Source organism: Sus scrofa, chromosome 17 (assembly GCF_054392235.1).
Source record: "Sus scrofa isolate SSC_HxYL_T2T_F1_AM1 chromosome 17, Sscrofa_HxYL_maternal_Yorkshire_Landrace_v2.0, whole genome shotgun sequence".
NCBI classification, from domain to species: domain Eukaryota; kingdom Metazoa; phylum Chordata; class Mammalia; order Artiodactyla; family Suidae; genus Sus; species Sus scrofa.
The window spans coordinates 34,111,796-34,135,544 of record NC_139399.1 but is presented as its reverse complement, the minus strand read 5'-3'; the positions used below and the strand labels follow the sequence as shown (position 1 = coordinate 34,135,544).

General features: G+C 47.8%; 1 protein-coding gene across 5 annotated transcripts in view; it reads right to left on the bottom strand.

The window, feature by feature from the left end:
- Nucleotides 1–20,467, bottom strand: part of DTD1 (D-aminoacyl-tRNA deacylase 1) — a 134,600-nt gene extending 114,133 nt beyond the window's left edge. For 3 of the 5 annotated variants that reach the window (XR_014832888.1, XR_014832887.1, XM_003134277.7), the window contains exons 1-3: nt 20,251–20,467; nt 15,473–15,563; nt 13,763–13,998 (exon numbers count right to left, since the gene is read on the bottom strand). Coding sequence is in view for 3 of the 5 variants with exons in the window: in XM_003134277.7 (XP_003134325.3) it covers nt 13,763–13,998; nt 15,473–15,563; nt 20,251–20,293 (370 nt within the window). In the remaining 2 variants the exon portion in view is untranslated. Of the gene's footprint in view, nt 1–13,762; nt 13,999–15,472; nt 15,564–19,758; nt 20,228–20,250 lie in introns of those variants that run through there. The other 2 variants (XM_085004551.1, XM_085004552.1) reach the window with 2 other exon arrangements.
- Between the last annotated feature and the right edge of the window lie 3,282 nt (nt 20,468–23,749).

The following is a 23,749-nucleotide window of genomic DNA, read 5'->3' as shown; positions in this document are numbered from 1 at the left end:
AGGGAATCAGAAAGGGCCCCTGGATGAGGCTTCCCGGGGGGCAAGACTTCACAGGTGCCAGGACTCACGCCCCCAGCCAGCCCCGGGGCCTCAGCTTCTCAGTGCACCCCTGGTGTGGTGAAAAGTCAGGGGAGACCTAGCACATGTGTGCGTGGGACAGCGGCCAACACATGTGCAAAGTCAGTCTCACCATCCTAGGAGACCCACCCAGCAAGGCTTCCCAAACCGCGGGCTGCCAGTGCTCCCGGAATAAAGATGCCACATTGCAGACTCAGGGGACCACGCCTGCCTGACGTCCCTGGGGGTCATGACATACAGTAGTGATAGGGGCTCTCAAGACCTTGAGCAGAGAAACCCGTTTCTTTCCTCACTCTGGCGGTCCCCCAACTTCCCGGAGTAGGGAGCCCTGCTCCACACACAATATCCTGTACAGGGCGGCCGGCCTCTGGGAGACAGGCTGAGGATGAGAAAAGCAGCTCAAGCGGGCTTGGAGCAGAAGCCTCTTTGCCCCTCATGGAGGGCAGCTCAGCCCTGGGGCCCCAACCCCAGATCCGCCACCTTGAGGGGACCTCGGCCAACTCAGGTCCTCCCCATCTGCTGCTGCTCGCTCCAACGACCCTTAACCTCACCAAGGGTCTTAGTGGACCCCGCAGCACAGGCAGCAGAATGGAAACTACACCAGAACCCAAGCTGCCCACCAGGTTAGAGGCAAGATCAGTCTAGTTCCCCCAGGCAGCCAGTGGTGCCCAGAGCATGGTGACTTCCTGCAACCTCCTATCAGATTAAAGTGACCGTTCAGATTATAGAGCTTTGTCGTTCCCATGTCAGAAGAGCTAAAAAAACATGAGCTGGGAAGGAAATCATGTGTTTAATTGCAGGCTAAAATTATGGCTACAATTAGGAGCAAATATCAGCCATTGCACTCCTCAGGGAGCTGCTAGAAGAAGGGGGAGGAAAGGAATTATTTCCGACCTTGAGTTTCTACCGCAAGAGACACGGCACACACTTCACTGTGTTTATCATTCCAAGTAGCAAGAAATTTATTTTCTTTTCCTGTTTTCTTAAGGACAGAACTATTATCTGAATTTCCATTTGTACAGACAATAAATCCAGAGACATGTTTTCAGAGGTCTTAAAATGGTAACATTTTTTCCAGCCCAGATCAAAGAGTAAAAGCCCCCAAGAAAAATTATATTGGCCAGGGAAAATAAAACCATTTTTTAAAATAATCTTAAAAGTCAGAAACATATCTACTAAACTGTATCAGGGCTCCAGGGTGATATAATCCAGTTCTCCTTCAATATAAGCCCCACATGTTTCTAGCAGGGAAACTGCACATGGGGGCCACCCCTGCAAGGTCCAAGGGCCTACCAGCCCCAAACAAGAGCGCCCCTCTACCTGCAACGCTAACGCCCACGTGCCCTTGAACCATGTCTGACTGCCCGTCACCACCCACTGAGAAGCCAGGCCCTGCCTCTAGTGCCCGGACTGTGCCAGAACGATGGCAGGACAGTCACCACAAGGAGGATGCACATTGAGTCAGACCAGGCAGGCCACTGGGCCCAGAGCCCACAGTCAGTGGGCAGCAAATCTGAGTCATTATTGCTCTGCTCACTCCTCCCACAGTCCATGGTGATATATAGGCAAAGTAGGAGGAGTTAGTATATGGACAAAAGGTGGGAAAGGGAGGTGGGCCACAGAAAACCAAACTGAAGATGCTACTAATGATGGAGCATGATAATGTGAGAAAAAAGAATGTATACATGTATGTGTGACTGGGTCACCATGCTGTACAGCAGAAAATTGACAGAACACTGTAAACCAGTTATAATGAAAAAAATAAAAATCATTATATTTTAAAAAAAAAAAAAAAAAGGAAGATGCTACTAAAGAAAACTGGGCGAGCAGGAGGCCCTGCACAAAGGTATTCTCTGCTCTTCAGAGCTGGCCATGCATGTGTTCTGAGGGCAGGGATCAAACCAGATCTGACACCACCAGATCCTTAACTTGCTGAGCCATCAGGGAACTCTGCATCACTGTTGTTTTTAAGAGCCAAAATTAGAAACAACCCAAGGGCCCAACAATACAAGATACATTAAATAACCAGGCTCTGTTCTCACTGCAGAACACTACACAGCTGTTATTAAAAAAAAAAAAAAGAAAGAAAGAAAGAAAAGAAAAAAAGAGAGAGATGTGAGAAAGTTATGTATGAACTAACATGGAAAGAATCTCTAAGACACACTGTGAAATTTTCTAAAAAGCAAGACATGGAGTTGTCTTGTGGTGCAGCAGGTTAAGGATCTGGCACTGTCACTTCAATGGCTTGGGTCACTGCAGTGCCACAGGTTCAATTCCCTGGCCTGGGAATTTCCACATGCTGCAGTTGTGGCCAAAAAAAAAAGCAAGATGTTACATATGCTACCTTTGTATAAAAGGTGGAAGATATGTATTGATATTTGCTCATATTTAAGAAATAGAAAGATTTTTTAAAAAAAGGAATAAAAGTGATTAGCTATGGAGAGTAAGGGACAGAGACTGGACAGAAACAAAAGTGAGAGCAAGACACCCTTAACAGTCTTTTCATCACTGTGACACCTGAACTACACAATCACGTATGTATTCAAAAAATAATCAGAACAAGGCTGGAAGACTTAACACTTCCTACTTCAACCTATTTCAAAGCTAGAGTCATCAAAGTATAGTACTGGCATGAGACAAACACAGAAAACAATGAAACAGAACTCCAAGTTCACAATAAATTCATACACATACAATCAACAAGAACACAGAGCACTCGATGGGGAAAGAACAGTCTTTTCAACAAATGGTGCTGGGATAGCTGGATGTTCACGTGCAAAAGAATGAAGCAGGGCCCTTACCTCACACTGTCTACAAAAATTATGGATCAGAGACCTAAATACAAAGGTTAAAACTATATGGAGTTCCCATCATGGCATAGTGGAAATGAATCCGACTAGGAACCATGCGGCTGCAGGTTCGATCCCTGGCCTCGCTCAGTGGGTTAAGGATCTGGCGTTGCTGTGAGCTGTGGTGTAGGTTGCAGATGTGGCTTGGATCTGGCATTGCTATAGCTGTGGTGTAGGCTGGCAGCTACAGCTCTGATTCAACCCCTAGCATAGGAACCTCCATATGCCGTGGGTGCGGCCCAAAAAAAAAGGAAAATATTAAGTGTTGACAAGGATGCCAAGACATTGGAACCTTCATATGGCTGGTAGCAACATAAAATGGTTACTGTGGAAAACAGTGCGGCAGGGCCCCAGTACGTTAAACACAGAAGTACCATGTGATCCACCAATTCTACTGCTGAGCATGTAAAAAAAAAGAACTCAAAACAAGGATTCAAACGAAAATCGGCGTACACACATGTTCAGAGCAGCCCTATTCACAACAGTCAGAAGGATGAGAACAACCCAATGTCCATCAGTGAAGGAAGAGGAAAGTCAAATGCGGTATATTCATGCAAAGACATAGAATGAAATTCTTTTTCATAGAAAAGCATGAAATTCTGACATGTGCTACAACATGAATGAACCTTGAACACATGCTGAGTGAAAGAAGCCAGATGCAAAAAGTACATCTTATGTGATTCCATTTATATGAAACATCCAGAATAAGCAGATTAGTGGTCACCAGGGCTAAGGGGGGGGTGGGGGTGGGGGGATGGGGAGTGACTGCTTAATGGGCACAGTTTCCTTTGGGGGTAATAAGGATGTTTGGGAACTAAATGGTGACAGCTGAATAACACTGTGAATATAGTAATGTCGCTGAATTCTACACTTTAAAATGGCTAATTTTAGGAATTCCCAGTCTCCTTTGTGGCTTAGTGGAAATGAACCCGACTAGTATCCATGAGGACACAGGTTTGATCCCTGGCCTCCCTCGGTGGGTTAAGGATCCAGTGTTGCAGGTCACAGACATGGCTCAGATACCATGGTGCTGTGGCTGTGGCATAGACCCCGAACCTGGGAACCTCCATATGCCATGGGGGCAGCCCTAAAAACACAAAAAAGACAAAAATAAAAATAAAAAATAAAGTGGACTTGGATTAGTTATAAAGGTACAGCACAAACTGTAGGGCAACCACCAAAAAGAAAGAATTAGTAAACCAGAGGATTCAGTCACACAGCAAAGGGCAATTAAGACACTATACTACTTACACCATTCATTTGTTTAATAAACCCCTTGTTTGAAGAAAACAGACCCAACTAAATTATCAATATTCCTGAACTTGTGGTCCCTGAATCAATAAGGTCTTAAACTCTTCCTATTTCCCTGCTGAAAGATTCAGACTATTCCCCTCATCCTGAGTCATTTCATGTCTTTGGGTGGTGACCACAGTGAAAGGAGTTTCCTTCCACTTTTTAAGCCTTCCTTTTGAAAACTGCCTTTACTTCTTCCAATGGAACTGCTGTAATAGATCCCACTGGGCAAGAAGAAAAGGTTGGCCCTGAAATTCGGGAACAGAAGTATGAAGGAAACTTGGGAAATGAGATAAGGGGACAAAGGAGAATAAGGAGGCGGAAGGCCCGGAGAGGAAGAGGACGGATGCAACAGCAAAGCCACGGAGGACTGGCCCCCATCTCCCCGGGCCCAGAGGCCCTCCGCACACGGAACTCTGAGCACCTACACTGTGGCACACGAGGCACTGAGCCGTGACCCTGGGGTCCTGAGTCACCACGAGACTTACCCGGGGTTTTAGCTGATGGATACTTATTTAGGAGGGAAAAGAGAGCTGGTCAAATTAGATTGTTGTTTACCTTCGGATCATCAACTAAGCAAACCAAGGGAATCGTGAAAAGCCAGGATTAAAAACAAAAGTGGGTAAAAGCAGCCATTTGGCCAGAGAGAAGGTAAATTATTGAAGCCACAGGGGTGAAAAGGGTAAGCGTTAACCAAAAAGAGACAAACTTCGATAACTAAGCAAGTTGATGAGCAAAATACTGAAGAGGATAAAAGAAGAGGAAAGAAGAACAATAAATATCCTGGATTTGCTCAGAATCAGCCACGCATCTACAAAACCACCGGACGGCAGCATCACCTGTGCCCAGCCTGTGCCCAGTCTGCCAGCCTCACCACTTGTCCCCAACAGAGACGTGATCCCGCTCTGTGACTGCCTAAATTTATGTTAACAATAGTGCATCTGGCATCACAGCCCTTGTCAAAGCGCATAAAACAGGTTTCCACTGTAAGCTCCCTCATGCTGCTTAAGTGTTTTAATAAGCAGAAAGAGAAGAAAATTGAGCAAACCTGTAAAAAGCAAACACGAACCACAAAGCAAAGACTAGATGTGGTCTTATTCCTTCTGGCACCTTCTCTCTGCACAATGAACCTACAGGGAACCAGGACGTAACCACTGTCCTGAGAGTGAACAGCGCCAACGCCATCAGCAGCTGCTGTACTCCTTACACTTCTTTCCACGATTCTCCAGCTCTCTGCCGCCCACCAGAGGTCAGACCGCACAGAGAATACACAGGTAGCTACTTTTTTAATACCGTGGAAGCTTCTGTTTTGCTGAACAAAGGCAAGAGATAAATCCTTTCCTGGGCCCATCACGAATGGCTCAGAGTTGGAACGAGAGGCATGAGAGCCATTCCATTCTGGTGGAACGTTTATTTTTTTCCCCACTATAAAAGCAACACATTCTCGAGACAATTTTGAAAGTGGTTAATGACTCCCACTAAACAGGACGTTCAGCATTCACCTGAAGGATGGAGATTCCTGGGGGGGGGGAGGGGCTGCAGAGGCTGCCTCTGAACCCAGTCTCCTGGGCCCCCCCTGGTCTGGGGGTCCAGGAAAGCCCCCTGAACCTCAGGCGGGTTTGGCAGTGAGGGGAGAACTGATGAGTGTGTGGTTAGGTTTTCCCCCTAAAGCAGCTACTGGAAGAGGGGCCAGAGAATGAGAAAGCCCTTTGAGAGGCGAGTGATAAGGAGTGGAGAACTAAAGGTGGCAGGATGTCCCCTCCCCGCCTTGAATCTGGGGCCTGAGAGACTGCTCTGACCCACAGCACACAGCATCACTCTGCCAGGTCACCATCCCAGCAGGGATCAGGGGGCTGGCCTTCCATTTCCTGCCTCTGGGAGCACCTGCTCTTGGCCTGGAGGAAGCCAGCCACCAAGTGAGAAGTCCCACTGCCCTGAGATGGTCAGGCTGTGAGAAGCCTCGCCATGTGGGGAGGCCCTGGACAGTTGGATGCGATGGGGGCAGTTGGGGGAGGAAGATGCACACAGGCCATCTAAGGAGCAGATCCCCCAGCCCAGCCAAAACCACGCAGATTGAAGACATAGAGCACCCAGCCACACCCTTCCTAGATTTCTGACCCACAAAACTGTAAGGAAGACACACAATTGTTTTTTAAGCCATTAAGTTTTGGGGCACCGTGTTATGCAGCAATAGATAACAGAGCACAAGACAAGGCAGCAAGTTCCTGCAAAAAGGAACCACGCTGGCAAAGCCCAGGGGGCCAGCAGAATCTGAGCAGAGTGGGAGGAGCAAAGGCAGGGGTTTCCAGACAGGGCAAAGGGGCTAAGTCTCTGGTCCTGTGGGTGCAATGGGCCAGAATGGTTTAAGGTTTCGAGTCAAGGCCAAATGAGGCCAAATAAGCCCCAACGCACCATTCAGTGTAACAATGCCACGTGCCCCTCCCTCCCAGTGGCCAAGAAGAGACCTGCACACGTGTATAAGACAGTCCCCTTCCCATCCTCACACAAAGGAAGGCCGGGAGCTCAGGACTGCCTCCTTGCCCTGTCCACACCCCTTCTATTTACCCCACCTCCAAGCCACTGCCAAGAGAGGTCAAGGTCACACAGGGGGGATTTTCAGGGAGCCCTTCGAGCACGCACTCCAACAGCCCCAGACTTCCAGTGGTTCCACGTGGGACCCAGGAGGCTGACTCCATGCTCCTGAAAATCCGTGACCTAAGCTGAGCCCCACAGTCCATCCCACATTGGTTCAAGGTGGCATGTGACCCAAGCTGGTCCAAAGTGACCTTCAGAGGGAGTTCCTTTTGTGGCTCAGCGGCTTACAAACTGGACTAGTATCCATGACGGTGCGGTTCGATCCCTGGCCTTGCTCAGTGGATTAAGGATCCAGTGTTGCCGTGAGCTATGGCTGCAGGTCGGCAGCTGCAGCTGATTCTGACCCCAAGCCCTGGGAACTTCCATATGCCACAGGTATAGCCCTAAGAAAAAAGTAAAACAAAAACAAACAAAAAAGCAAAGTGACCTTTAAGACTTCTGCTTGGAAGGCAGAGACAAAGGCTCCTTCTCTTTCTGGGGCCAGTGGACTGTAGGCCAGCCTGAGGACAAAGCCAACACATGGAGAGTAGGATACAGAACCCCAACCCCAGAGACATCACAGCTGTGATGGCAGAGGGAACCTCTAGGTCAAAACACCTGACCTCACTGAACCTCTGCATGTTTCAGTCGTAAAGCAGTAAGTCCTCTGGTCCAGACGACTGGACAGGCTGCTTCTTGTATCCAGAAGCATTCTATCTATTGCCGAAGCCTCAGTTCCCTCCACAGTAATCGCCTGCTCCGCACCCCCCATGTCTGCACCCTCCCAAATCTGACCCCTTAACTCTGGCCCAGCACAGGCCCCACCTGGACACTCACTGCTCCCCTGGGGATGGGTTCACACCTACCCCGACCTGTGACCTGTCCTGGTCCTGACACCTAAGTAAGTGCCCAACCAGTGCCCTCCTCCCCAGAACCATCTAGGGTCACTCTCCTGGAGCTGCATGCTGATCTCTGGCAACTTTCCCCAGTGCCCTGAACGTTTTTGGGTTTTTTTGTTGTGGGTTTTTTTTTTTTGTTTTTTTTTTTTTTTGGTCTTTTGTCTTTTTAGGGCCGCACCCACGGCATATGGAAGTTCCCAGGCTAGGGGCCCAATCGGAGCTACATCTGCTGGCCTACACCACAGCCACAGCAACGCTAGATCCGAGCCGCGTCTGCGAACTTACACCACAGCTCACGGCAGCGCCAGATCCTTGACCCACTGAGCGAGGCCAGGGATCAAACCCACAACTTCATGTTTCCCAGTCAGATTCATTTCCACTGCGCCATGACGGGAACTTCCCCTGAACACTCATTTTTAGCCTATTTTCACCTACGTAAAAATGCTGGTGGATAGACCCTCAAGGAAACCTGTCCCGGCAGTTTATCCTCCGGGGGGATGGCTGACCACCTTGAAAATGCCAGCTCTCCCCTTTATCAAAGTGGGCTGCAAATTAGTCACAGAGTATACAGGCTGTTTGTGCTGGAGATGGGGGAGGGGATCTACAAAGGGCCGCACAGGGGCATCTGGGGGACCTGGGGGCTGTTCTGTGTCTTGATGGTAGTGGCGGGGACAGAACTCTAGGTACTTGTCAAAACTCACAGAACTGTATCCTAAAAAGGGTGAATTTTACTGTATGCAAAAAAATATATTGAAAAGAGAGGGAGTCAGAGAGAGGGAGAGACAAGGAATAGAGAGAAAGAGAGGGAGAGAGAGAAGGAAGGGAGGGGAAGGGAGAGAAAGGGACTGAGGAAGAAGGGAAGGGGAAGGAAGAAAGGCAGGGAAGGGGGAGAGGGGAGGAGGACGAAGGGAATGAGGGAGAGAGACTGAGAAGGGTGTGCAGCCCTAGGGACACATGAAGAACCTGGACAGGGGAGTTCCCGTCGTGGCACAGTGGTTAACGAATCCGAGTAGGAACCATGAGGTTGCGAGTTCGATTCCTGCCCTTGCTCAGTGGGTTAACGATCCGGCATTGCCGTGAGCTGTGGTGTAGGTTGCAGATGCGGCTTGGATCCTGCGTTGCTATGGCTCTGGCGTAGGTTGCAGCTACAGCTTCGATTAGACGCCTAGCCTGGGAACCTCCATGTGCCGTGGGAGCGGCCCAAGAAATGGCAAAAAAAAAAAAAGAACCTGGACAGGTCATGCTGCAAAAACACTTCCTAATCCTAGAGTATGCATCTTTTCTTACACTTTTGGTCCCAGTTTTCTTTTTGTTTGTTTGTTTAAGGCCGCTCCTTGGGCATACGCAGGTTCCCAGGCTAGGGGTCTAATCGGAGCTGTAGCTGCCAGCCTACGCCAGAGTTACAGCTCCCATCCTATACCACAGCCACAGCAATGACAGATCTGAGCCTCGTCTGTGACCTACACCACAACTCAGGACAACACTGGCTCCTTAACCCACTGAGCGAGGCCAGAGATCCCGCATCCTCATGGTTCCTAGTCAGATTCGTTTCCCCTGTGCCACAAAAGGAACTCCTTGGTCCCAGTTTAAACATCTCTTCCTGTTGCCCTTGCTGCTAACAAAGTGAAGAAGGACAGTCCACCAGATGACCAAGCTATCAGGCTGTTAACAATTTTCAGCATTTGGGTCTCTCGTCCACACCTCCATTCACTCTGGCCCTGAACCTCCTGGGTGGACAGCCTGCTGGTCACCCTCAGCCTTACCTTATCTCCCAGGTTCAGAGGACATCTCTACCTGTGACCCTGCCTGGTGCAGGTAGCTCTGGGCGCTTCCCTGCTGCACAGCTGCTTCTAGGGGGACCAGCTATCCCAGTCTGCCCAGGACTGAGGGGCTCTGGGGGTGCAGGGTTTTCACTGCTAAAACCAGGAGAGTCCTGGGTAAACCTGACCTCTGCTCTGAGGTTCATCTGTCCAGCGCTCAGGGTCACAGCCACAGCAGGAGAAGAGGCCCTTAAGAGTCTAGGGAAGAAAAACCAAGTGGGGATGTTTCCAACGTGAGTGACTAGTAGGCTACCTAGAAGCCCAGTACACGTGATAGTATGATAGAACTGCAGCTTCCAGAGTTCCCATCGTGGCGCAGAGGAAAAGAATCCGACTAGGAACCATGAGGTTGCAGGTTCAATCCCTGGCCTGGTTCAGTGGGTTAAAGATCCAGTGTTGCAATGAGTTGTGGGGTAGGTTGCAGACAGGGCTCAGATCCTGCGTTTGCTGTGGCTGTGGCATTGGCTGGCAGCTGTAGCTCGGATTTGACCCCTAGCCTGGGAGCGTCCATATGCTGCGGGTGCTGCCCTAAAAAAAATGGCAGGTGTTTTACAAATGCATTAAAATGTTTTAACATGAAAGTACATTTCCAGAGAGAGAGAAGGAGGGAGGGAGAGAAAGAAAGAGAGCACGCACACACATGCACATAAACACATGCCTCACTTTACAACTGCTTTTACCTCCCCATGCCATGGACCTGAGTGGGGACCCGATTTCTCCTCCCCCCACCCCCCAGTGCTCTACACCATGCATAAGGGCTGAGTGTGGTTTGATCTCTGTATGGGGCATATTTGATCTGACTGGTTTCAGGCAGGATGCCTTAATTACACAGAGGACAGGTTATATAGAGGCAGGTGAGGAATGGGTGACATTTCTCCCCTAGCAGGGAGTGAGCAGCCCAGGTTGTTCAAGAGGGGGGGGGGGGGCATTACAACGAGACAAGGCCAGAGGCTTTTGGGTTTCATCTCCTGGAAGAGGACTTGAAGCCTAATACACCTGCGTCAAGCGTAATAACCTTGCAGATGGGAATTCCTGAGATGGGTCAAGACGGTCCAGCTCAGAACAGAGAAACGAGCCCAACCACTCACATCAGCCACCAGCACTCAAGACCTACCTATTACTCATCCCCACACACACATTCCAAGCATGCAGCACATACAAACTACAGAAGTATCAGGCCAATACTTGTTCCCATAATGAGAATTCACACGCACTGGTAAACAGGGAGCGTGTGCACACCACACAGGCTGCAGAGGGTCAGGGGTTTTCTTAGGCAAAGACAGGCAGCACAGTGAGAGTACAGGAACCACCTTCAGCAGGAAAGTCACCAGCGCTGGCAGCAGCAGCTGTTCTGACTGTATTTTATGAAAGTGAAAAATAAGCGTGCTCCCTTCTGGCCCAGCCACAAGGGGTTAGTGGTTTGCCACAAACCCTGTAGTTTCAGAGGTGGTTTTGCAGAAGGCAAGGTTCTTCCTGCTCTGGCAGAAACAGCCTCGCTGCCCACTCTCTTGCTCACAGGACTGGGAGCTCCTTTCCAGCAAGGACAGCACCGTGGACCCAGAGCCGAGGACAAGGGCCGGTAGATAAATGGTGCCTTAGAGAAGGCACAGAAATAGGACTAAAAGCCTGGATTAACACCACTGCCCAGAGATGAAGGACCACCTGGCCTCAGGCTGGTCCTCCTCCCTCTTCCTAGACCCACCTGAACTTTAAAATTCTCCGCTGATCTCCCTAAGCCCAGCAGAAAAGACAGGAAAATCCCATGAGAGGTGATGAATTCAGAAGATAATGAAAAACCAAACAAATCAAGAGGATGTGAATTTTACAGGGATGCTCGGGCTCTGGGAATGGCTGCTGGTTCCATCCCAGGCTGTGCCACTTACATGCTGCATGACCTTCCTCAGGTTACTCCACTGCACCTCAGTTTTCTCATCTGCAAAATGGGGGTGATCCTAATGCCCACCCGACAGGGCTGCCGTGAGGGCTGGACGAGATCAAGAATGAAGAGCATTGGGAGTTCCCATTGTGGCATAGTGGAAACAAACCTGACTAGTATCCTTGAGGACAAAGGTTCGATCCCTGGCCTTGCTCAGTGCGTTAAGGATCTGGCACTGCCTTGAGCTGTGGTGTAGGCTGGCAGCTGCAGCTCTGATTCAACCCCTAGCCTAGGAACTTCCATATGTCAGGGGTGAAGCCCTAAAAAGCAAAAAAAAAAAAAAAGGAAATACCAGAGAGGGGTTGGAATATGACTCGCTTCTGAACCTGAGCCGACCGGATAAGCTGACAATCCCTCAGTGTGGGGCTCCACTACAGAACTCCAAACTCACATAATAACTTTTTTACCTACAGGTTAAAAAGGCCCAATAAAAAAGGGACCTGGGGAGCTCCTCTGTGGTGCAATAGGATCAATGATGTCTCTGGAGTGCTGGGACGCAGATTCAATCCCTGGCCCAGCACAGTGGTTAAGAATCCAGCATTGCTGCAGGTGTGGCGTAGGTCACAAACCCCTGGCCTGGGAACTCCACATGCGGGGTAGTCAGAAAAGATAAAAAAAGGGGTGGGGCAGCACCTGGGAGTTCTCCTGTGGTACAGCGGGTTAAGAATCTGGCATCATTGCAGCAGCTCAGGTCACTGCTGTGGCGCAGGTTCAATCCCTGGCCCAGGAACTTCCACATGCCGTCGGAACAGCCAAAAAAAAAAAAAAAAGGCCAGATTTGGCTTTGTTTAATGCAGAGAGGGAAAGGTAAGTCTAGGGACACTACAGAGTTAACTGTTAACAACTATTAGCTGTCTACCAAGAAAGGCGGAAGTGGGAGCACGAAGACAGGGAAGGGGACTTCTGCTCAGGGAGCACTCACTCAGAGCCATGACACCAGGGGGAATCAAGTATGTGTTTCTTTCTTTTGTGTGTGTATGTCTTTTTAAGGCCACACCTGCAGCATATGGAGGTTCCCAGGCTAGGTATTGAATTGGAGCTGCAGCTGCCAGCCTACCCCACAGCCACAGCAACGCCAGATCTGAGCCCCATCTGCAACCTACACAACAGCTCTAGGCAACGCCAGATCCTTAACTCACCGAGCGAGGCCAGGGATCGAACCCTCGTCCTCACGGATACTGGTCAGATTTGTTTCTGCTGAGCCACAACGGGAACTCCAAAATATGTGTTTCTAATGACTCTGAAGAAAAGGGCAAACTAAGTGCTTTAAATGCTATATGCTCCCGACACATGAAAACAGGCTAGAAATGAAAGGCCCTCCTTATAAGATTCTTAATTTCAGATTCGTAATTCATAATTATGAACATATAATTCCACAATCCAGGACCATTCTACTCAGGCATTTTCTAGACTTAACCTTGGTCAGCCAAACTTAGGCTGGCATTCCTGAGAAATCATTAAATTGACACTGTCCAGGAGTTCCCTGGTGGGCTAGCAGTTAAGGATCCTGTGTTGTCACTGCTGTGGCTCAGGCCACTACTGTAATATGGGTTGGATCCCTGGCCCAGGAACTTCAGCATGCTGCAGGCATAGCCAACCAAAAAAACAAAAACAAAACCCCCAAATCAAAAAACAGCCAACACTGTCACAGTGAGGCTGAGAGCCACCCACAGCCACCAGGTGCTGGAACTGTGCCTGGTCTGAATGAGGAAGTGCTGTAAGCACGAAGGACATGAGATCAGAAGATTTCAGTACAAAGAAGGAATTTTCATCATTGGGGACATACGGGACTAAATGAAATTCAGTTTTTAAATTAATTTCACTCATTTCTTTTTCCTTTTTCTCTTTTTGGTGTGCCCATGGTATGCGGAGGTTCCCAGGTCAGGGATCGAACCTGTACCAATCTAAGTTGCTGCAATGACAACACAGGATCCTTAACCCACTGAGTCACTAGGGAGCTCCCCTTTGTTTTAATACGGCTCCTAGAAATTTAAGACGACACGTGGCTCCAATTTGTAGCTGATGTTATCTTTCTCTGTCAGACAGGGTAAGCCACCAAAATAAAACATTCCTCTATCAAACACACTTGTGGCCTGTTCAACATTTCAAACATGGACATTAGAATGAAGAAGGGGAAATGGAGTGGGGGGCATTCAGAGGACACACATGACTGCGGCGGGAGCAGCAGGCCTCACTTTGTATTAAATAATCGGCATAAACAGCGAACTCTCTGGGAAAGGAAGTACTGCATCTGCAGAATCTCCCCTTCGCACCCTGAGTCGCCCCTCCTGGACGGCTAGGCTCCCCTCCTACCTTTGATCAGCTCCGGCCTGTAGGCCTTACGCAGCTGCTCCAGGAAGCTGTTGTAGAAGCCCTCTGCCTGCTCCGAGGGCATCGCCAGGTGGAAGTCGGGCTTGTTGCCCTTGAGGACGCACTGCAGGGTGAACTGGCTGACGCACAGCACCTCATACTGCTTGTCCATCACGCTCTTCGCCCAGTGCCTCCCACCCTCGTCCTCAAACACACGCAGGTTTAGGATCTTCCGGACCCTAAGGGGAAAAGAGCAGTGAGTGCCACCTGGAGAATCACAAGCTCCCCAACACATCCCACACCCCAAACATCACCAGCATCCTCCTGATTAGGGACATGTGCTGGCTCCATCATTTATAGGAGGGGCGACCTTGGGCCAGTCACTTTCCAATCTGTGCCTCAGTTTCCTCATCTGCAATAGGGGGTAATAATAGCCTCACCTCCTAAGGCTGACTAGTGATTTCCTTTTCTTTTATCAGCCCCTCCAATTCCCAGCAGCTTTTGGCAGGAGTTTCCATTGTGGCTCAGCAGTAATGAACCTGACTAGTATCTGCAAGAATTCAGGTTCGATCCCTGGCCTCGCTCAGTGAGTGGGTTAAGGATTTGGCATTGCCTTTGAGTGGTGGTGTAGGTTGCATATGAGGCTTGGATCTGGCATTGTGGTGGCTGTGGCATAGGCCGGCAGCTGCAGCTCAGATTCAGCCCCTAGCCTGGAAACTGCCATATGCAGGTGCAACCCTAAAAGAGAAAAAAATAAAAAAATAAAATATGTAAATAGTGCCCAGATCATAGTGCCCCAACTGAAAACATAAAACACTCATAAGAGGCTCAGTTTTTGCATTAAGAGAGTGGTTCAAGGATGCAACAGCAAACAGCTCCCACCAGTAGCTGCTGTGAATTGGAGGAGCTGGTAACACCAGCAGCTGCTATGAATTGGAGGGGCTGGTAACAGAAAAAAAGGAGTAGGCCAGTGGCTACAGCTCCGATTCGACCCCTAGCCTGGGAACCTCCATATGCTGCGGGAGCGGCCCAAAGAAATAGCAAAAAGACAAAAAAAAAAAAAAAAAAAAAAAAAAAAAAAAAAAAAAAAGACAAAAAAAGGAAATTACCAATCAACCCTATGAGGCAGGACTATTATTTATCCCTGCTGCTGAATTAATGGGTAAAGTCTCCTCCTTGCTCTCATTTGTGACACAGAAGAAACCACACTACATAAAATGGGACACAGATAAAAGTGTCAGGGACTGATCAACAACAATAAAAAGCCTTAAGGTTCCCAAAGGGGAAACATGGGGGGTAGGGAGGAGAAATCAAGAGTTTGGGATTAACATATACACACTATTACATATGAAATAGATAACTAACAAGGACCTACTGTATAGCACAGGGAATTCTACTCAATATTCCATAATAACCTATATGGGGAAAGAATCTGAGAAATAATGGATCTGCGTAGATGTATAAATGATTCACTTTGCTATACACCTGAAACTAACACGATGTTGTAAGTCAACTATACTCGAATAAAAATTTTTTTTAAAAAACTGACAAGGGCTCACTTTATAGGATCAAAATACTATGGAAGTTCTATATGTGTATATATATACGTATATGTGTGTGTGTGTGTATATATATATATATATATATATATATATATATGTGACCACCACATGCCCCATTAAAATATCAGTGACGTAGAAATCTCCTTCTTACATGTGCTCCAGTTCCTTCTGCGTATCCTCCAGAGAAATACCCAGCAGCACACAGATGCCCCGTCCGATTGCACTTATCTGCTCTCCTCCAACTGGAGAGGAAACAACAGCAAAACAGACTCAGAACTGGAGTTCCCATTGTGGCACAGTGGAAATGAATCCAACTAGTAACCAGGAGGTTTCGGGTTCAATCCCCGGCCTGGCCTCACGCAGTGGGTTAAGGATCCAGTGTTGCCATGAGACACAGCTTGGATCCTGTGTTGCTGCGGCTGTGGCTGTGGCTGACAGCTATAGCTCAGATTGAACCCCTAGCCTGAAAACTTCCATATGCTGCGAGTGAGGCCCTAAAAAGCCAAAAAAAAAAGAGACAGAGACAGAGAGAGAGACTCAGAACCAAACAGGTGCCGCAAAGCGCACACACTTCATTTCTCTGGTAAAGTCAGCAAGTACTGAATCATTGAAGAAATGACATCAATGCAGTATGATTATGATAACTTACATCCACTCTGACTTTACACCCCTACCGAATGAGCAGTAAAGTGAACAGCCATTACATTGGATTTTGGGGCCACAATTTCATCTGGGCAACCTTGAGTGAGATACGTGAAACTTTCTGGCATGGAGTCTGGTCATCGGTAACAACGGAAGTTTTCCTTCCCAGAGAATACAGCTCAGTTTATATTAATGATCAAAAAGGAGATGCCTGCATTTCTTGGAAAGCAGCAAGTCAGGTAGCACAATATACAGAGCAAAAGGGAAGACATTTATGTCAGAAAAATAAAGAAATGATTTTCCACCCACTGCAGAAAAGATAAATATACAAAAAGGCCACGGTTTAAAAGTTAAGCTTCAAGTCAGCAAACTTCTATTACTTCCCAGTTTGGTACTAAAGTTGCATTCTTGGAGTTCCCATAGTGGCTCAGTAGAAATGAATCTGACTAGTATCCATGAGGATGCAGGTTCGATCCCTGGCCTTGCTCAGTCAGTTAAGGATCTGGCATTGCCGTGAGCTGTGGTGTAGGTCACAGAGGTGGCTCAGATCTGGTGTTGCTATGGCTGTGGTATAGGCCAGTGGCTACAACTCCGATTCGACCCCTAGCCTAGGAACCTCCATATGCCTCAGATGCGGCCCTAAAAAATAAAAACAAACAAAAAAATAAAGTTGCATTCTAAGCCAATGATGTTCAAATCTTTTTGAATGATGCACCGCATCCATTAAAAAAAAAACTCTCCAAACATATATTCCTATTCCAAGCATTTGCATATGTATTTAGAGTCAAATGTACACTCTACCACCCTAGACACTATCTCAGAGCTGGCACAGTATTTAGGCCGAGACACACCATTGTGAGGGTGAAACTAAACCCATATTTCAAATGTTGATCGTCATAATTTTCACCTTTTTGCCAAAGGTCATGAGATTATTTGATTATCGTGTACTGATATAATGTTCCAAACAGGAAAAGGGTCATCTCTGCTATTTTCTTGTTTGCTTTTGCTGGATAAGGGTATCTGTAGGCATTGCGGCTCAGCAGGTTAAGAACCCCAACATAGTCTCTGTGAGGATTTCAGTTCAATCCTAGGCCTTGCTCAGTGGGTCAAGGACCTGTCACTGCCATAAGCTGCAGCATAGGTCACAGATGCAGCTTAGATCTGGTGTTGCTGTGGCTGTGGTGTAGGCCTGCAGCTTCAGCTCCAATTTGACTACTAGCCTGGAACTTCTATTTGCCACTGGAACAACCCAAAAAAGAAAAAAAAAATTATCTGTAAACATACCTGACAAGGCATCATAGATTTCACCATGCTGCCCCATCGCCAAGCTCGGGAGAGGGTGAGACACCACCTTCCTGCAAGTGTCTGATAAGGGAACACCTGACAGGCAGATACCCGGGGAGCATGGGCATCAACCTATTCCCAAAATAACTCCTTTTAAAGTTTAACTCTTATTTTCATGCTAAAAAAAAAAAAAAAGAAAAGAAATCCAAATATTTTAATGTTTTCTTCTGTGCTGCTTTTTTTAATAACAGACTATGCATGATTTACGGTCTTTTGAACCCCTGGCTCAAAAGCTGAAACTGAAATCACCTATCTTGACATAAGCAGCAAACAAGTGGGGTTGTTTGCTTGTTTGCATTACTTCCATTGCTTTAGAAAACTTTGGCTTTATTTGCTGTTTAAGTAAACCAATATCATTTTCTTTTCAGTCAGACAAAAGAGAATACATAGGTTCAGAAGGATATTTTATAATAGACAAGTGGACTTCTAAGGGGAAACCCTGAGAATCACCACTTTAAACAAAAGATCACAGGGCTAGAAAAGAACTAAGGTATCTGGTTAGTGTTTTGGTTTTTGTTTGTTTATTTTGTCTTTTTAGGGCCGAACCTGCAGCATATGGAGGTTCCCAGGCTAAGGGTCGAACTAGAGCTGCAGCTGCCAGCCTATGCCACAGCCACTGCAATGCAGGATCTGAGCCACGTCTGTGATCTATACTACAGCTCATGGCAATGGCAGATTCCCAACCCACTGAGTGAGGCCAGGGATTGAACCTGCATCTTCATGGATACTAGCTGGGTTCATTAAGCACTGAACCACGATAGGAACTCCTGGTCAGTGTTTATTTGACACCAGTATATTGGCATCACCTGAGACCTCTTCTTAAAGAATTCAACACCTCTCAAATTAACATGGTCAACCCCAACCTCTTCCTGACACTCTACGATTCTATTGAGATTTTAGCTGACAGAGCTAAGGGATGGGACATGGCGGTTACGGTACTGTTCCAGCTGTGTATCCAGCTGTGTAACCACATGGACATGTTTGGAATGTCCCGTCATAAAGCTTTTAAAATTAGATTATCACAATAACTTGCTTAAATGTACTTGCAATAAATGTGCTTGACCAAGCTTATAAAATGAACTAGCACCATAACATGTGATTTGTAATAGTCTAATCTGTCCCATCCATAAAGTCGGAAGTGACATTTTAGAACTGTTGAAATAAAATGCCATTTGCAAAAGGCCACACTCGGCGAAGCCAGTCCCATTCTAAAGGAATCAGAAAAATCTCTCTCCATTACAATTCAAATATGAGGCCTGGCTAACCAGAAGGTTCCTCCAGCACCTTGAGAGAATTCCGTTCTGCTAACACCTTCCCACAATTAACACCCTTATCTTTTTTAATATGCAGGATGGTTTAGTTGTTGTTTATAACGAAAATCATACAATTTAACTAGTAAACTGAAATCATTCAATCTATTCTGCTAATCTCACTGAACCATGTTTTCAATATTTCAGATCAGCAGAACGGAACGTTCTCCATTCAGATCAAAATTTAATACTCCAAAGTTTGCTCACTGTTCATGATGAACACACAGAGCAAACTGCAAGATACTTCTCAGAAGCCAAAAAAAAGACATTTTCCTCCATGAATTTTCCCAGTTTTAGTGAAGTTACATATATTAACTAAAATGCTAAAAAAAAAAACCCAGTTCTCAAATTCCATAAAGCCCAGAGCTATCCTATTCCCTATTACTCCAGGACCATAACCAAAACCAGCTACCACAACAGCTTAGAAATCATTACGCAGGATTGGAAAGTAGAATCTCAAATCTAAATATATGGTTTTACTGAGCTTGGTTGTTTCTTCGGGATTTTGCTGTTTTGGTTTTAGATTTATACTTTCCTGGACACAAAAACACATACTTGGTATGGACTGGCTTGAAGGAAAGGCTATCTAGGATTACCTGAATGAAACAGTATTAGAATTCTGCCAAAAACAAAAAAAACAAAAAACAAAAAACTGGAAGATAATCTAAAATTAGTCATTTAAAATTTCCTGATATCTTTACTATCTTGGCTTGAGTTTTTTAAAACGACTCCCTTCTAGGAAATGTGTGGTGACTGTGAGTTAAAGATCCAGCATTGTCACTGCTGTGCTTACAGCAGTGGCCGCGGGTTCCATCCCTGGCCCAGGAACTTCCTCAAGCTGCGGATGCCACCAAAAAGTAAAAAAAAAAAAACAAACAAACAAAAATATAAACGACTCCGTTCTATCCATTAATCATCTGGACCCCTGATGCTCAAACCAGACTACAGTGATCAACTGATGACTAATGGTTGGGTGGCTTGGTCAACAAGAAACTGGTGGAAAAGAGAAACATCTCATCCTGAATCCTTTAGATTCTGACTGTCCCTTCAGGGCTCGGTGAGGAAGGGGAGTCCTGGGCAGGAACGCGCTGCACCGGGGCTGGGCGCTGGGCACGTGGGCGGACACACGGTCAGAACTCACCCCTACCGACAACTCTTCACAGCTGTGCATCTCACTGGGCGTCAAGCTCCATCAAAACTGGGATATGGAGAAAATGGGCAACAAAAGGAAAATGTCGAGCAGAAGGTTGCAAAATGGGTAGTTCTTGCTCCGGAAATGCTCCCTATATGTTGTTTGTGCAACATTCCACGAAGAACGGGCCACAGAGGTGCTCAGAGGATGCTAGGAGGTTCGGCCACCTGGCACTCAGGACTGAAAGAAACGCTGGTGAAAATAATGAGGCGCGTTCATCGTGAACCCTAAGCGGAAACCCTGCAGCTCGGGCCGCGCCGGGACCCCCCGGGCACGTGGACGGCACCGCAAGCCGGCCGGGGCTGCGCGCCGCCGGGGACCGAGCTCGCGCAGGGCTGCAGCTGCCCCGGGGCGGCGCGGGGGAACCCTCGCGGGGGTGGCCGTGTCGGCCGGGCGCGGGGTCAGGGGCGGCTCCTCCCGGCCCGGCCCCGCCCGACTGACCTGTGACGCTGGCCCGGGTGACGCGCTGCACCACGGCCTTCATGGCGGCGGCTGGGGCGAGCGGGGCGGCGCCGGACGGCTTCCGGCCTCGAGACTCTCCAGGCGGCGCGGCGACAGACGCCCTCTGCGGGTGACACCAGGAAGTGCGCGGGCGGCCCTGCAGGACCCGCTAGTCGGCAGCTCGCCCACGTCGGCCACGCCCACCCACAGGTTGTTCCCGCCGGCGTCGGTCACGCCCACCTGAGCCCTAAGTATAGCCCCGCCCCCGTCATAGGCCCCACCCATTGGGGCCTATGACGATCCTGCCCCACCCACAGCTGAGCCACGCCCCAACGCTGGGATCCAGCAACCCCCTTCCCAGTCCCCACCCCCAGCCACACTCACAGGTGCCCTGACAGCAGTTTCTGCACCTGTTTCTTCTCACATCTCGGGCCTAAGAACCAGTCGTAACTAAATCCCAGCTTTGTTGTCCAGACTCCTAATCCTAATTGTGTTTCTCTTTTCATTTTCCACCCCTCAGGCCCCAGACCCTCCCAAATTCTTTTTCCCTTGTCTTCCTGTCTCAGTGGTTCCTCAGAAGCCAGATAGAAGAGGATCTACTGCCTAAAGCAGCCATTTAAGTGTTTCCGTATTCACTTGACTTAGCCATGTCAGGACACTGCAGATACATGACTATGTTACTCTAATCCCTTCTCTAATACTGATGCTTAGTCTCTCTCACAGGATCGTTAAAAGATTTGAATAAAATATACAAGTGCTTAGAAGCTGAAAGGACTGTACAAGTATTACCCTGACAAATTAGTATCACTGATAAAAACAAGCCCCTCTCATGTGTCCCCTTACAGTGTAACAGTACTTGTGGGTGTAGAGTGATGGGGTTTGGAAACAAAATTGGGTCTGCTTGCCCATGTGTAGTAAAGCCGATCTACTGATACCAGGTTGTGGTGAGGGAACGTGCAGTGTTGACTGTAATGGCGCCCTACTAGGAGAACAGGTGTCTCATGCTCAATAACTCCAAACTCCCAGAAAGGTTTCAACCAGGTGGTGGGGAGGGGGGTCACAGGGCATGTGATCAGCTCATGCACAGTTCTCTAGCTGATGGTGAGGAAACAGGGCACCATCACAGGTAACATTATCAATCCTTGGAGTTCCCATCATGGCTCAGCGGTTAACGAACCCGACTAGCATCCATGAGGACTTGGTTTTGATCCCAGGGCCCGATCAGTGGGTTAAGGATCTGGCATTGCCATGAGCTGTGCTGTAGGCTGGCAGCTACAGCTCCAAATGGACCCCTAGCCTGGGAACCTCCATGTGCCTCGGTGTGGCCCTAAAAGACAGACACACAGACAGACACAAACACACACACAATTATCAAACCTTAGGTGCTAGTATGTCTGGAGGCTACTTGCTCAGGATGATCAAGTATTTAATTTCTTCCATTTGGTGGGGGTTTTAGCATCTGTAAAACAACTCAGAAATGTTTATCAGATACTATTATCTGGGTACTATGGGATGAGGGGAGGGCTGTCACAGGAAGGCCCCACAGGGCCCCCCCAGGTTATAAGGACTCTCTACCCCATATATGGCAACTCAGCATATTGAATATGTTTGAGTTTAAGGACTTTGAGAAAACAGCAGAAGCAGGAAAGTCACTCTGATGTCCCCTTACCCACTTGGGTCCTTGGACTGTTGAATCGGTAGGCATTGAAGCCAGGCATTCCCTTTGTGGCTCAGCAGAAACGAATGACTAGCATCCATGAGGACACAGGTTCAATCCCTTGCCTCACTCAGTAGGTTAAGGATCCGGCGTTGCTGTGGCTGTGGTGTATGCCAGCAGTTGCAGCTCCGATTTGACCCCTAGCCTGGGAATCTCCATATCCTGCAGGTGCGGCCCTGAAAAAAAAAAAAAAAAAATTGAGACCAGATGAGAATCCCAGGAATGGCTTCAAGGGGAATCCATGCAGCAGGAGAGGAAAGACAAAAATAGGTACTCTTGCTTGCTTTCCCAGGAGCTCAGGCTGATTCCTTAAGTGGGCTGAGGGTGGGAACAGATTAGTTCTTTGGGACAGAGGGGTGACTTAGGTGATCTGCCAGCCCCCTTGGTGGTGCTGTGTGCAGGGCTCATGCCCAGTATCCTGCTTTGCTCCTGGCAGCTCAGAAGCGGCAGTTGGGTTTTGGCCTTTTTATATCTTACTGTTCATCATTTGCCCCAATGTAGTGCATGTGTGCAGTTATTTTTAGTCCCTTATGACTTATTTGTATTTTGTTGCTCGAGGAGGTATTTGTCCAGGTGCAAGCACTCAGGTAGAGGGTTCCAGGTCCAAACCTATCACACTTCTAAGGAACATTAACCAGAAATATTCTAACATTTCTGTCTCCAGTGCCCAAATAATCCCTGTCCTCTATTTTCCTCAAACAAGCTTTATCATCCTACTTGATTTTTCATTAACAAGTTGATCTGCTCATTCTATACCTGAATTGGATTCATGTTTTGAAATTTTTAGAAAGTATATTTTGGAGTTCCCATCGTGGCTCAGTGGTTAACGAACCTGCCTAGTATCCATGAAGACAAGGGTTTGATCCCTGGCCCTGCTTAGTGGATTAAGGATCCAGCATTGCTGTGAGCTGTGGTGTAGTTCGCAGATGTGGCTTGGATCTGACGTTGCAGTGGCTGTGACATAGGCCGGCAGCTGTAGCTCTTATTGGACCCCTAGCCTCAGAACCTCCATAAGCCACAAGTGCAGCCCTAAAAAGACAAAAAAAAAAAAAAAAAGTATGTTTTGAGAGTCCTCATCCTCTATGCTTGACCTATGCAGATCAGCACTATAATAACCATCCTTCCATATCCAGATGGACTTTGCATGGGTAGTGCACCCAGGGTCCCCAAGACCACCAGGTTTAGCAGTTTGCTACGACGACTCCCAGGTTTCAGCATATAGTCATACTCATGGCTATGACTCTTACAGTGAAAAGATAAAAAGCAGAAGGAGCAAAGGGAAAAGGCATGTGGGCAAAGCCAGGCACATGTCTACATGTCTGTGTAGGTCACAGACATGGCTTGGATCCCATATTGCTGTGGCTGATGTAGGCCAGCAGCTGCAGCTCCGATTTGACCTCTAGTTCCATATGCCATGAGTGCACCCCTAAAAAAAAAAAAAAAAGTCATGCTGGTTAATAGTGTGGAAACTAGTTGGTGGGACTAAAAGTAGAGGTAAGGGGACATTAAGTAGAGTTGTAGCTACATAAGTAAAGATGGTAGAGACCAGTGGCAAAGGCAACTGAGAAGTGTTCAAAGGGCAGAAATGACAGGCTGTGGGGGCTGGAAGGGTGAGAGGGAAAAGGAAAAGTCTAATATGATGGGTTTCTTTTTTTGCCTTTTTAGGGCCACATCCAAGGCATTCAGAAGTTCCCAGGCTAGGGGTCAAATCAGAGCTGCGGCTGTCAGCCTACACCACAGCCATAGCAACACAGGATCCGAGCTGCATCTGCGACCTACATC